This window comes from Sceloporus occidentalis, unplaced genomic scaffold (assembly GCF_023333645.1).
Source record: "Sceloporus occidentalis isolate IW3139 unplaced genomic scaffold, rSceOcc1.0.p SCAF_3, whole genome shotgun sequence".
NCBI lineage: Eukaryota > Metazoa > Chordata > Lepidosauria > Squamata > Phrynosomatidae > Sceloporus > Sceloporus occidentalis.
Genome location: NW_028316983.1, coordinates 49689531 through 49704168, shown reverse-complemented (window position 1 = coordinate 49704168; position 14638 = coordinate 49689531). Strand labels below are relative to the sequence as shown.

General features: G+C 42.0%; 1 protein-coding gene across 4 annotated transcripts in view; it reads left to right on the top strand.

The window, feature by feature from the left end:
• The window catches only part of LOC149315900 (chemokine-like protein TAFA-2), a 139801-nt gene that overhangs the window by 39068 nt on the left and 86095 nt on the right, over nt 1–14638 (top strand). For 3 of the 4 annotated variants that reach the window (XM_089514397.1, XM_089514394.1, XM_089514396.1), the window contains exons 2-3: nt 6858–6946; nt 12302–12417. In XM_089514397.1, the coding sequence (XP_089370523.1) occupies nt 12303–12417 (115 nt within the window). In that variant the 5' untranslated portion in view covers nt 6858–6946; nt 12302. Of the gene's footprint in view, nt 1–6857; nt 6947–12301; nt 12418–14638 lie in introns of those variants that run through there. The other variant, XM_089514398.1, reaches the window with a different exon arrangement.

The window sequence follows — 14638 nt, the reverse complement described above, 5'->3', positions numbered from 1 at the left end:
CCAGGCATAGTCAAACACACATTCTAGACTTTAGGAGAGCGGATTTCAGTAAACTTAGAGAAGTATTGAGGGTGATCCCGTGGTCAGAAATACTAAAAGGGAAGGGAGTTCAGGACGGATGGGAGTTTCTCAAAAGGGAGATACTGAAGGCACAATTTCAAACAGTTCCAGTGAGAAAGAAAAATGGGAGGTGTCTCAAGAAACCAGGATGGATGACTAAGGAACTTTCAACTGAGCTAAGTTTGAAACGGAACATGTATAAGAAATGGAAAAGGAGGGAAATCACAAAAAAGGAATTCAAAGAAATAACAGGCATGTGTAGGGGTCAGAAAAGCTAAAGCACAGCATGAGCTCAGGCTTGCTAGAGAGGTTAAAAAGAATAAAAAGAGCAAAAGGAAGAAGAAGGAAATGGTAGGGCCACTACGTGGAGAAGATGGCAAAATGCTAACAGGGGACAGAGAAAAGGCAGAATTACTCAACACCTTCTTTGCCTCAGTCTTCTCAGAAAAGGCAAAGGGTGCTCAACCTGAGGAGAATGGAACAGAGGACAGAATAGGGGAATTTCAGCACAGAATAAGTAAGGAGATAGTAGAGGAATACCTTGTTAATCTAAATGAATTTAAGTCTCCAGGACCAGATGAACTACATCCAAGGGTACTAAAAGAACTGGCAAATGTAATATCGGAGCCATTGGCAATCATATTTGAAAACTCCTGGTAAACAGGAGAGATCCCAGCAGACTGGAGGAGGGCAAACATTGTCCCCATCTTCAAAAAGGGGAAAAAGGAGGATCCCAACAATTATCATCCAGTTAGTCTGACATCAATACCAGGAAAGATTCTAGAGCAGATCATTAAACAGAGAGTCTGTGAACATCTAGAAGACAATGCTATAATTACAAAAAGTCAACATGGGTTTCAGAGAAACAAGTCATGCCAGAGAAATCTGATCTCTTTATTTGATAAAATTACCAGCTTGGTAGATGAAGGGAATGCTGTGGATGTAGTATATCTTGATTTCATTAAGGCCTTTGACAAGGTTTCCCATGACATTCTTGCAAACAAGCTTGTAAAATGTGGGCTAGACAAAGTAACTGTTAAATGGATCTGTAATTGGTTGACCGGCCGAACCCAAAGGGTGCTCAACAGTAGCTCTTTTTCAGCCTGGAGAGAAGTGACCAGTGGGGTCCCACAGGGCTCTGTCCTGGGCCCAGTGTTATTCAACATCTTTATCAATGACCTGGATGACAGAACTGGGAGCATAGTTATCAAATTTGCAGATGACACCAGATTAGGAGGAATAGCTAATACTCCAGAGGACAGGATCAACATTCAAAATGATCTGAATAGTCTAGAAAGCTGGGCCAAAACTAACATAATGAAATTCAACACAGAGAAATGTAAGGTACTGCACTTAGGGCAGAAAAATGAAATGCACAGATATAGGATGGGGGACACCTGGCTGAATGAAACTACATGTGAAAGGGATCTGGGAGTCCAAGTACACCACAAATTGAACATGAGTCAACAGTGCGATGTGGCAGCTAAAAAGGCCAATGCAATTTTAGGCTGCATCAATAAAAGTATAGTGTGTAGATCGAGAGAAGTAATAGTACCACTGTATTCTGCTCTGGTCAGGCCCCACCTGGAATATTGTGTCCAGTTCTGGGCCCCACAATTCAAAAAGGACATTGAGAAACTGGAGCATGTCCAAAGGAGGGCGACTAAAATGGTGAAAGGTCTGGAAACCTTGCCCTATGAGGAACGACTCAGGGAGCTGGAGATGTTTAGCCTGGAGAAGAGAAGGTTAAGAGGTGATATGATAGCCCTGTTTAAATATTTGAAAGGATGTCATATTGAGGAGGGAGCAAGCTTGTTTTCTGCTGCTCCAGAGAACAGGACCCGGAACAATGGATGCAAGCTACAGGAAAAGAGATTCCACCTCAACATTAGGAAGAACTTCCTGACGGTAAGGGCTGTTCGACAGTGGAACACACTCCCTTGGAGTGTAGTGGAGTCTCCTTCCTTGGAGGTCTTGAAGCAGAGGCTAGATGGCCATCTATTGGGGATGCTTTGATTGGATTTCCTGCATGGCAGGGGGTTGGACTGGATGGCCCGTGCGGTCTCTTCCAACTCTATGATTCTATGATTCTAAGACCAGGTTTCGGATCTCCACTCTGCCATGTAAATCCACTGCATGACCTTGGGCAAGCTACACTCTCTCAGCCTCAGAGGAAGGCAAGGGAAAGAAACCCTGAACAAACTCTGGCAGGAACACCCCATGATAGGTCTGCCTTAGGGTAGCCATAAGTCATGGTTTTGTATACAAACCATGTATACAAAAGCTTATCAGCACTTCCTCTTTCTTGTTTTTCTGTACATTTGTACCTGGGTTTAGGAGGAGATGAATTCTAATTCAGGAAGCTTCCACATAGCTTTGCGGAAAATGTGGTGTTTGCTAATGAATAAATACTGAGGAATAGTGAGTCATGAGAAAACATATCTCAAGAATTGCAAGAGCAAATGATTTAAAACATGTTTAAATAAATTACTAGGAATCTGGTGTGCCTTTTGACCAGGAATGATCAGGATGTAGCCATTTGCCCAGTCAGGGCTGTATATCATCACAAACAACATACACTCGCTATCTAGCTCACTGTTAATAAATTCTGATTGGGTACTAAAGTTTTACAGCTTCTGTGGTTGTTCACTCTCTGGACCCTGTTAAATCTCAGCAGGTGATATATAAGGCTGTGAAGTTGTCATTTTCTCTGTCCCTGGCAAAGTGAATTTGTGTGGGGAGGGCTTTTTTCTTTGTGACAGTTTTCTGTCTCTTGTATTTTCTGCTCCTGGAGATGTCACTAATGGAAAGTATCAAGAACTGAGTAAATACGTTGGACCTTTGGTGTCTGCTACAATTTGGTTCCAGGACACCCTATGGATACCAAAATATGTAGATAATCAAGTCTCATTATATACAGTGGGGTAGTAAAATGGTGTCCCTTACATAAAATCCAAACAAACAAACAAAACAAAACCAAAGTTGGCTTTTTGGATTTTTGTTGTTGTTGTTGAATATGGTTGAATTCAGAGAAGCTTCGTAAATAACATCCGAAACAGTATGTCATGCAACAGTGTTTATATCTCAATTGTCCAGGAGTTGTCAACTTGTAGCCCATAAGCAGTATGCAGTCCATTGGTCCTTTTTAGTCTCCTCCCCATTTCATCTCTTGCTGTTGCTGAAACTATGGCACTGGAAAAATAAATATTTTTGTTTCAAAAGAAGACATGTGGGTATCATAACTTTGTTTCATAACATAACTGAGCTTTTGGGGACAAGATTCTCCCAATACATTTTTTAAAAACCCATGGAAAAAATTGCTTCTGCTTCTGTCACCACCCTACCACTGAATTTTGGTGGTGTGATTGCAATTTTATATAAAAATAAGGGTCTTTTTCAGTTCTAATTTAGCAGCGTAGTGGCTTGGTGCAGCTACTAATGCATTAGAGAAACCCAGGGCAGTGCTTTGCTGCTGGGAATTTGCCCCACGTTACTCCTTCCCACCATCCTTTCTGCAGTCCCCTCAAATCTGCAATCCATATCTCCTGAGCATCTGTAGTACTATAGCTGATCTCCTCCCTGTGCTCCTGCTGTTTTCCTCAGCTTGTTGTTTTGCAGGACTTCAGAAAGAAAAGGAAAAGGTTCTTAATTAGCAGCAAGCTGTTAATAGCAAGCATATATTCCTGTCTTGCTCTGGGTTGGCTGGCACAGAGTGTAGATGTCTATTGGTAGGTTGCTTTTGCCAGAAATCGCTGCAAACTTTGTCTGGATTGGGGGACAAGAAATATAATTGTTGGTCAGATGTTCAGATGCATTAAGACATTATGAACATCTGAACATAGTACTTTGTTGTTCTGCTGAATCTGTAGGTGGTTTTAAGTAAGGCATGATTTCATATCATCCCAAACCAATATTGGCTATATAATCTGTAATTATCCCTCATTTTTATCCTTTTTATCCCTCCTCTTGAGGTGAGGTAGAAATAAGCCTTTTTATCCATGTTTACAGATATCATAGGGACAGGGAATGGCTGATGGGAAGGTCAGAGACTGGGTCTTTCTAGCTTGTGATATTTATTTTCTGGTTCTGAACATCACTGGTAATTTGTCATAGACTCTATGCAGTCCGTTGACCACTTGTTTTTCACTATTTTGCTACTGACATAGACTTTTGGCACCTCTATTCTTCTCCAAATGTTGTGGATGGTGCAGAAATGTGGTATTATTTTCCACACCTTTTTCAAGAATACACAGTTTTGAAGAGGAAGCCAATTTGATGGAAGTGTCTTGAAACATGCTCACTGAATTCTGATATATTTGTGATCTTGGATGCTTTGAAGTCACAATACATTTCAGCACTTTTTAGCCAATAACAAGCCCTTTGACAGACCATCTTGCCTGGAGACCTCAGAGCAGGTCAACCAAAGGAGGAGCAGGCAGAGATGAGGACATGAGAGGAGATTTTTGTTGACAGGGTACTTGTAATTGCTGACATTGTCCCTTCTTTTTGTCCTTTGGAAGTAAATACATTTTCCAATATGCCATTGAAATAACATCCCTATTTATTTATTTGCCTACTTAGTACAAGTTCCATCATCTTAATTGTCACTGTCCAGGAAGAACTACACAGATTTCTTGGAATACCCTAAATTTTAGGGGCCCAAACATATGCTTCATCTGTACATCTATACTTTCCTTAGAATTCTATAGTGTTTGACTATTTAGGAAGGAGTAGGTATGTTGGGATGTGGAGGTGCAGAAAGGATGTAAATCTTCGTATGCAAGAATGAGTAATTTAAAAAGGTCCCCCCCCTCCAACTAGATGAAATTATGGTGGGTTTAAGAACAAACCACTTGAACATTATTTATTTTCTTGCAAAAGAAAACTGTTCAGAAAAAAACTTTGTAGTTTGTGTGAAAGCAAGTTTTTATGCAGAAAAATCAGTTTTTTTCAGAATCGAGAACAATCTCATATAACATTTTATCATTTTCTCAAGAGAGCATCTCAGTGTATTGATAACCTGTTAATTTGTTATTATTGGCCCGTTACAGACGGGTCTTAAAGTACGTGCTGAGCACGTACTAGGGTTAGGAAGCGGTGGCGCTTCTGCACCCCCCCAACCCTAGTACGTGCTCAGCACGTACAAAATGGCGGCGGCCGTTCCACATGGCCTCCGTCATGACTACGTCACGACCGCACCACCTGCAAACGAGGCGGCGCGGTTGTTACGTAGTGGGGCCGTGCAAGGGCGCTTAGTGCACCCATTCCGCGGCCCCGGAAGGAGCTCCATTTTGGATCTCCTTCCAGGTTTGCGTCGCTGGGCGCAGCCTTTAGATGGCCGCGCCCAGCGACGCAGAAGAGAAAGGGGCCAAGCAGCCCCTTTCTCCTCCTCCCCGCCGCCATCGGGTGTCCTCGGGGCTTGAAGCCCCAAGGACACCCCTTTCCAGGCCGCGGGGAAGTGGCCTTTTGCCCCTTCCTCGTGGCCCGAAAGTGGCGGATTGGGGCCTCGGAGGCTGCCGTTGTGGCAGCTGAGGCCCCGATACACCGGGGAAAGGAGCGCCTACAGGCTGCCCAAAGGGGCGGTCTGTAACATGCCAAAGTTTACACTCCTAGGGTTTTTTTTTTTTTGGGGGGGGTGTTACTTTGTATTTATATATTGTTTTTCTTGCATAGTCAATATAGCTTAGAGAAAATATCAGAATGAGACAATGAAAACAGAACTGTATAGCAAAGCAACTAAAAACATAAACTGTCTAGTGTTCAAGATCATTTCTCTAGCACATCTAATAAAAAGGAAGGTTCCCATTCAAGCATGGTTAGATTTATAGACTTCATTTTACCACATTCTTTTTAAGATAATAATGTATATAACTTCATTCACTAGCCATATTGCATTGTGGGTCCTTCCTGTTCATTCTGTCAAGTAGGCCCCTGAAATTCTGGCCTGAAGTCCTGCCAGGAACATGCTACTAGAAATCAGAGCAGAGAAGAGCCACCTCAGAACAAGATAGTACCCAAGCCTTGTAACTGCATCTGTAAACACCCTGTTTCTAGATCAGAGTCTATTTTGGATTAATTCAAAGTATTGTAGCTTTGTGGGAACACCCTAATAGAAGTGACCCATGCTGAAATACCAATGTTTTAGTGTCATGGCACTATAGGGGCTATAGGGAAGTAATGCATCAAGAAACACTCATGAGACCATCTTAATATATGCATGAAGTCACTATCGGTTTGTTTGACTAGCCTGTTTAGGCTTGGCTGAAATATGTACATCTGGACAGTGAAATAAGGGAAGGTCAAGAAAGAGACAGTTGACTACAGGTTAAAAATTAGCCTGCAGGGTGTTTTGGCTTCTGTATTTGCAAGTTGCTCTAGAGAAATGCAATTGACTGGTATTTTTAGAGAAAGAGGAAAAGAAAACAAATATTCTTATGACTAGCAAGAAAGGGTGCCTTAATGCACTGGGATACCTTCTTAAGAAAATGGTTAACTGCCATTGTAAATTTTGGACTTTGTTTTGGAGAAAAAATCATTCGTGGAAATGTTTTTGCACAGAAAGCAGTGTATTTTTTGCTGTCCCCACAAAATTTGCATCTGAAAGTTTTAGTGCAAATGAAAAGTCTCAAAGTGAGAAAAAGCATAATGCATAATAACTCCCATAATCTCAACTATTTGGGAGAGAACTTATGAAATTCATTTTTACAGGTAGGAATAAAATTAGTGAAAATGTATATCTCTCCTTTCAGGCAGGATCTGTCCACTGTAATACTAAGCACCTGTTTCATTCTTTTCAGATGCCCTGATGTTTGCCTTTCTTTGCAAATACCGAGTCTATCCGAGATTGGCCAATGCACAGACAATAGCTGTAAAGCCCCAATAGGAGGTATGTATAATTGCTTAAATACTTATTTTAGTTGTTGACTATTAGATGCCTTCATGCAGAATCCTTCGAGAAACCTGAGGGAGTCTTGCCCAGACAACAAAAACAGGTGAACATCCACATGAAGGAAACTGAGATTCAAAATACCCAGCTGCTTTTATTCTATACCTGCTGCTTTCCTGGGCCTCAACATTATTATGCACTCAACTTCTGACCTGCTTCTTTTAGTGTGTTTCCTTCCCCCATCTTTTCCTGAGAAATTAGAAGTGCCAGCAGGTGGCTTCCATGTTTAAGAGAGGATATAACAAAATTACTTAGGTTTTAGTCAGAGTCTAAAATAGGTTCAGCATCTTGGACAGCAAATTTAAATTTCAGATTCAAATCCAGACTGTATTTACCACCTCACTGACATGGAAGTTCTTGGCCACAGTTAAAAATTGGAAGAGGTTTTTTTTTTTAAATGCAAAGGGACTAAGAGGCTGTACATACCTGTGATAAATGCTGGCAGAGTGGGGTCATGGTGACTGCACACTGAGCTCCCTGACTCTGCCCCCATGCTAGTGTGATGCTGTGTGGGAGGCATCATGGAACTCCCTTGGTGCAGTATGTACATGCACTGCATCAAAGGAGCGCTGAAAAGCTGCAGTGCTGGTGGCTATGGCGCCCTTTCCACAGTACAAAAAAGAGCCACTTTTTGTGGCTCCTTTTTGCGCTGTGGAAAGGCCGGATCAGGGCCATGGTGTGTGGTTGCTCCAGCCCTGATCTGGCTAGGAAAGGGGTGGCATCCTGCCACCCCTTAAGGACTGTCTGTACAGCCTCTGATTCTACAATTTGATGCCGAAGGATCAATTTAATAATAATAATAATAATAATAATAATAATAATACATTTTATTTATAGACCGCTATTCCGCAATGATCATAGCGGTGTACAGAACAAAAATGCAATACAATACAATCTCTCTCCCTCAAGAAGGTGGCTGAAGGGAGGTCTTGTCTTCTTCCAGGCAGGCCTGGTGGAGCTAGCCTGCCTCTCTCTCCCTCAAGATGGAGGATGAAGGGAGGGCTTGTTTTCTTCCAGGCAGGCCTGGTAGAGCTAGCCTGCCTCTCCCTCCCTCAAGATGGAGGATGAAGGGAGGGCTTGTCTTCTTCCAGGCAGGCCTGGTGGAGCTAGCCTGCCTCTCCCTCCCTCAAGATGGTAGATGAAGGGAGGGTAGGGTTGCCATAACCCGGCGGCCCCCGTGACAATCACACTTTTGGGGGGCTGGTCCCGGTCCGGTTTGGGCCCCCACCCGTGCCTTGTTCCCGGTTTGGGGGCCCGCTCCGGCCATTGCCGCTGCTGCTAATGCGGCTGCTGCGGCGCCAACCCACCTCCTCCTCGTCATCTTCGCGGTGGGCAGTGCCAACCCACCTCCTCCTCCGGCTCCGTCTTCCTCCTCGGCGGCAGAAGCGCCGCCGCCACCGTGCCTCCAGTGTGAGGGCTTGCGCGCGCATGGGGCTCCCAAACAGGAGCTCGTCCCTTGCTTTGGCCAGCCAGCCATTGGCCAGCTGGCCAAAGAGGACGGGATCCTTGGCGCGCGCCGCCCAGGCCTCAGCAGGGGCAAGTGGCAGCGCGCGCGCCTGCCCCACTTCCATCTGCGTGTGCGTGCCTGCCCCGCTTCCCTCCACGTGTGCGCACGCCTGCCGCGCTTCCCTCCGTGCGCGCCAGCCATCGTGAGGAGGAGGAGGGGGGAGAGGAGGAGGAGGAGGAGGAGAAGGAGAAGGAGGAAGGAGGAAGGAGCCAGAGGAAGGGTGCCTGAAGGCCAGGGCAGAATTGGGCTGGAGGAGGAGGAGGAGGAGGAGGAGGAAAGCTGAGTCAGTGGCCATTAGGTCTGCCTTGGTATTTTGGGGTTTTTTAATTATTTTTAAAAATATAAAATACTTATTTTATTTAATTTTTTAATTTTTATTATTGCTTTTTATTTTTTATTTTATTAATTTTTATTATTGCTTGTTTTTATTTTATTTAATTTTTTAATTTTTATTATTGCTTTTTATTTTTTATTTTATTAATTTTTATTATTGCTTGTTTTTATTTTATTTCATTAATTTTATTATTGCTTGTTTTTATTTTATTTCATTAATTTTATTATTGCTTGTTTTTATTTTATTTTATTAATTTTTATTATTGCTTGTTTTTATTTTATTTCATTAATTTTTATTATTGCTTGTTTTTATTTTATTTCATTAATTATATTATTGCTTGTTTTTATTTTATTTTATTAATTTTTATTATTGCTTGTTTTTATTTTATTTTATTAATATTTATTATTGCTTGTTTTTATTTTATTTCATTAATTTTTTACTATTGCTTGTTTTATTTTTTCATTAATTTTTATTATTGCTTGTTTTATTTTATTTCATTAATTTTTATTATTGCTTGTTTTTTATTTTATTACAATTTTTATTATCAAATATATATACCCCTGCCTTGGTTTTTTTTTCATTATTTTTTATTGTTAAATATATGCAAGTGCATTTTCTGTATATTTATGGCGCTTTAAATGCTAACAAGTCTGCCTTTCCTGGACAATTATAGTGATGATGATGATGGTGATATTGATATCAACAAGCCTCTGAGGCATGGCCAATGTAACTTGCTGTGATTTTTACAAACTCATGCGCAGTGAAGAAAAACCACAGTCCCTTGCCCAAGTACACACTTCTGAGAAGTACAGTTGAACCCGAGGGCAAGTACATTTCTGCCATCTGTCTAGGAATAATGCCAAAATGTCCTCCATTTTGATCATGCCTAAAAACCATGCATTTATAGTAACATTTAAAAAAAAAACTCATTTTTTTGGCACGTCCTCCATTTTTATGAAAACGTGTCCTACATTTGAAAATGTTGCCCTACATTTGTCCTACATTTGTCCCAGTTTGGAGGCCCTCACTTATGGCAACCCTAAGGGAGGGCTTGTCTTCTTCCAGGCAGGCCTGGTGGAGCTAGCCTGCCTCTCTCTCCCTCAAGATGGTCAATGAAGGGAGGGCTTGTCTTCTTTCAGGCAGGCCGGGTGGAGCTAGCCTGCCTCACCCTCCCTCAAGATGGAGGATGAAGGGAGGGCTTGTCTTCTTCCAGACAGGCTTTTTGATTAAGGAATAGCAAACTGATTCCTTGGATTTTGAGGGCTGTGGACTTTTGTAATTGTTGTGTGCCTTCAAGTCATTTCCAATTTATAGCGACTCTAAAGCAAATGATCACAAGGAATTCTTGGCAAGTTTTGTTCAGAGGGGGTTTGCCTTTGCCTTCCTCTGAGACTGAGAGAATGTGACTTGCCCAATGTTACCCAGTGAGTTTTCATGTCTGAGTGGGCATTTGAACCCTGGTCTCCAGAGTCCTAGTCCAGTGTTCAAACTACTATGCTCATTGACTCCTTATGTAATTGCTCAGAGCCCTGAGGTGCTATCTGGCTTCTTTGAACTGAATGGAAAGTATTGTGTATAGCAATCATGCCATTTACAGGTTGTAGCAATAGTGATTCTTGGGGCTGTTCAGACTGCATTTATAACGTTGCATGTGGCCTGACCAGAAGCAGTTCAGCCACAGTGATTTGTTGGGCATGTGGGGCAATGTTCAGATGAAATCACAAAAATTACTCACTCCCATGTGTTCAGTATTTAGCAACAGCACTCTTGCCGATGTAACATCTCATTTTCTAAACTAGATTAATTTGCAGAAGCAGCCGTGCAGTTACCTCATTTCAAACAGCTTCATGTGACAAGTTGCTGACATGAAGATTCTGTTGTTTTCATCTTCTGTATTTTTGTATATTTTACCTGGTGTGCTAATTGATTATTGTTGTGTGCCTTCAAGTAGTTTCTGACTTACCGGTAAAGCAACCCTCAGTCATGGGGTTTTCTTGGCAAGACTTGTTCAGAGGAGGTTTGCCATTGCCCTCCTCTGGGGCTGAGAGCATATGACTTCTCCAAAGTCACCCAGTGGGTTTCATGGCTGATCTGGGAATCGAACCCTGGTCTCCAGAGTCATAGTCCAATACCCAAACCACTGTGTCACTGCTGTCTCTCTCTAATGTGCTAATACTTAAATTATTTCTTATTGGCCTGTTACAGACAGCCAAAATAAAGCTGCTTCGAGTCACAGTGGAGGTCTGGTGTTTCAATGATGCATGCGTCCTAAGAGTCCAGAAGTTGCGCCAAAGCCATGCTCCAGCCCTTCAGGACTGGAGTGTGGCTTTGGTGTGGCTTCTGGACTCCTAGGACGCATGCATCATTGAAACACCAGACCTCCACTGTGACTCGAAGCAGCTTTATTTTGGCTGTCTGTATCAGGCCATTGGTTAACTCCATTGGACGTTTCTTGATGAAAATAGGGGATAGGGGTGTCTGAATGTTTTTAATCTTCCTCTGAATAAAAGGCATCAGTGGCAACTAGTAAAGACATATCACTTCTGGTTCTGAAGGTAGCATGCCTTTGTATATCAGTTGCAAAGGAATGTGAGATGGGGGATGTGAATTCATGTTCTGTTCTTAGGCTTCCCATCAGCAACTGGTTGATCATTGTAGAAGCAGAATAGTAGATTGCATAGATCTGTTGGATCACTAGCCACTTCATCTAATATTGTCATTGCTGGTTGAAATTGGCATGTTAAAAATAGTTGGCTCCACATACTGGTAGCTGTGCATGATGTGACACCTAACCTTCCAGACATTGCCACCACACAGTTTAGTTTTAATCTAGCAATTGAATCTGGTGAAAAATTAGGCATTTGTAAAGTTACATTGATTCTTAGAGTTTCCTGTAAATTGTCTTGCGTCACTGCAGGGTGTGATGTATAGACCCATGATACATGGGTGTATGTATGCGTACATGCACAATTGCCATCAGAATACTATCATATTTTTGTCCACCTCCTGCCCACTCTGGTTTATAGGGACAAATTAAAAACTATTATTTTAATATGGGGATTTACTGGCATTTCTTGGTTTGAGTGTAGGACTAGGACTTTAGGAGACCAAAGTTCAAATCTCTGCTCAACCATGAAACTCATTGAGTTGACTTAGTTATGCTCTCTTTGCCTCATAGGAAGGCAATAGCAAGCCTTCTCTGATTAAAACTTGGCAAGAAAACCCTAGGATAGAGGTTGCTGCTAGTGGGAATAAATATGAAGGCACATGACAGTACAACTGCTGGAATACTGTGTGTAGTTTTGAGGTGGTGGAGGAGGAAATGTACTATAAATTAATTTGTTTTTCAAACAGAACTAGTTCACATAGTCTTAAAATGCTGTTATTTTGTTGCTTTTTGGCTCTCAGGCTTACTTTCAATCTCATGTGCATCTTACTTCTTTTGCCTCACCAGAATGAGTGAGAGGGACATCCGAAGCTTGAGCAAAGGGGTATTGGTGCTCTCTCTCTGCCTTATAACACTATGGGGAAGGGTGACACTGGCCTCATCACACCACAGAAGCCATTCAGGTAAGCCTTGAAGATCTTTCATTCTTTCTCTCTTTTAAAATTAGGCTGTTCTGTAAATGGATGCATCTCTTCCAGAAGACTGAGATTATATTTTTGAGAGCTACAAAGCAGGGATCTGGAATGTGGAGCCCTCTAGAGATTGTTGGATTACAGTTTAGCATTACGTTTGCTGACTAGTACTGGAGGCCCACATGTTGTCCATCTCTGGCATAGAATAATGGCCTTTGAGAGCTATACTTTGATACTATACTCAGGCATGCATATGCAAAATCTCACTGCTATTTTATAATTTCTTTCTTATAGCACTTGATGTAAAATCTCTCCTAGCTACAAAATTGTAACAGAGCTTTGAAAACTTCTAGAGACAGGAAGACACCAAGCCTCTTACTATGCCTGTGACTCAGTACTGGATTTGAGAAGGGTGATGCTTGGCTCATCCCATTCCTTCTAACTGTACAGACTGCTTTGAGGGAGAGAGGGAAGAGCAGTGTCCCTTTCTCAGAACTGCCTTGCTGGGTGGACTTGATGTGAGAGTGTATGATATTCAGAGATTACTGCCTAGGGATGGGGAGTATGGCCTGGTACAGACCGCCCCAAAATGGTGGTTTGCCGGAACCTTGTTTTGCTCCATGAGGATGCTGCAGCGGACAAACTGTGCGGTTTTCTTGCATCACAAAAAGAACCCACAAAAAGTGGGTTCTTTTTGCGGCATAATACTGATGCCGCAGTGTGGAGATGCCGCAGTATGCCAATGGCGCACTCACAACATCAGTATCGCACTGCGACGTGCGGACGCTAAGCATTGGTCACGTCAAAATGGTGGTGCCCATCTGTATAGGGTGCCGCCATTTTGACATACGGAATACGTGCTAGGGTTGCGGGGTGTCTGTTAGTGACGCCCCGAGGCAACCCTAGCATGTCATCAAGACATGCCACGAGGCCCATCTGTACCGGGCCTGTATTAGCTTCTGGTCTCCCCTAGGCCTAAAAACACTTAAAAGGGCCAAAGTTGTAGCAAAAAATATGCTTGAGGAAGCATGGGAGGCATTTTTAGCAAAAAAAAAAAAAAAAAAAAAAAAGAAGAAGGAGGGATGTGGGACACCCCTAAAATTGGTCAGGAGGGACACATGTGGGCCATGAACTACACTTCGTTCACCCTAGTGTATGGCTGGGTTTCTGCCAGACCTGGAAGAAGTTTGACTGCTGATTTCTCAGCAAGAGATCCTATGGTATAATTCAAGCACACCTTCAGAGAAGATAAGCAAATTGCAGACCATTTCCAAAGTTTTCTTCAACCTTAACCATCTCAGACTTTCTAGCATGTATAGTCAGTGAGATGAATAAGATCGCTAGTGAAAAACCTGGCTCTTTAGCGCAGTTAGACGAAGTGTGGCATGCAGGCTGCATGTGGCCCACTGGGAAAGTCAATTTTTGGCCCTCCAGATGCTTTCTATATGGTTTGGAGGGTATTTTCCTCATTAATTTGCTCCTCCATGCTATTTTACACTAAGGACAGGCCTTAATAAAAACAAGATCTTTTCCTGTTGTTAAAAAAAGGCTCTGTTAGGCCTAAAAATGGTGAAAATGCTCCCATGTTACCTAAGGGGCATTTGAGGGCATTTTTTTAATTGAGGGGATGTAGTGGAGTACATATTGGCCCTATAAAGTCTCTTGGGGTAATGTGGCCCCCTAACCTTACACTGTTGCTCAGCTATGCTGTAATGGTTGTGTGGACAAGGGAATTCAGCAGTTGCAGCTTGTATGACAAGTTTGTATGATGTGCTGAAAATCCCTCTTTTCAGAACTATTAAAGTTATGGGAACCCTGTCCTGATTTTCACCTGGCAATCCTACATAGGAAATAACTAATTAAACTCAGTTATGTTAGAAATTAAGTTAGAAAATCTATAACAAGGCAGGCAATTTAATTAATAATGTTTTTCAACTTAATTGATTGACTTAGTTGGTCTCTCACCATTAATTTATTCCTAGAATTAAATTGTTAATTAAAGAATTAATGAATTTATTAAATAAGAGACTAACAAATTTTATGTTGTCTGCTTGGCTCCTTAATAAACGACAATGGCTATCAGTCTTTGTTTTTGCTTAGGATAAGAGTATGTTAGTTCAGTTGATTATCAAATGAAAAGATTTTACCGGAGTAAATGGTCAGGGCATCTTAATACAAGTCTTTCATTTAAAAGGCCTTATTTTCTGTGGTA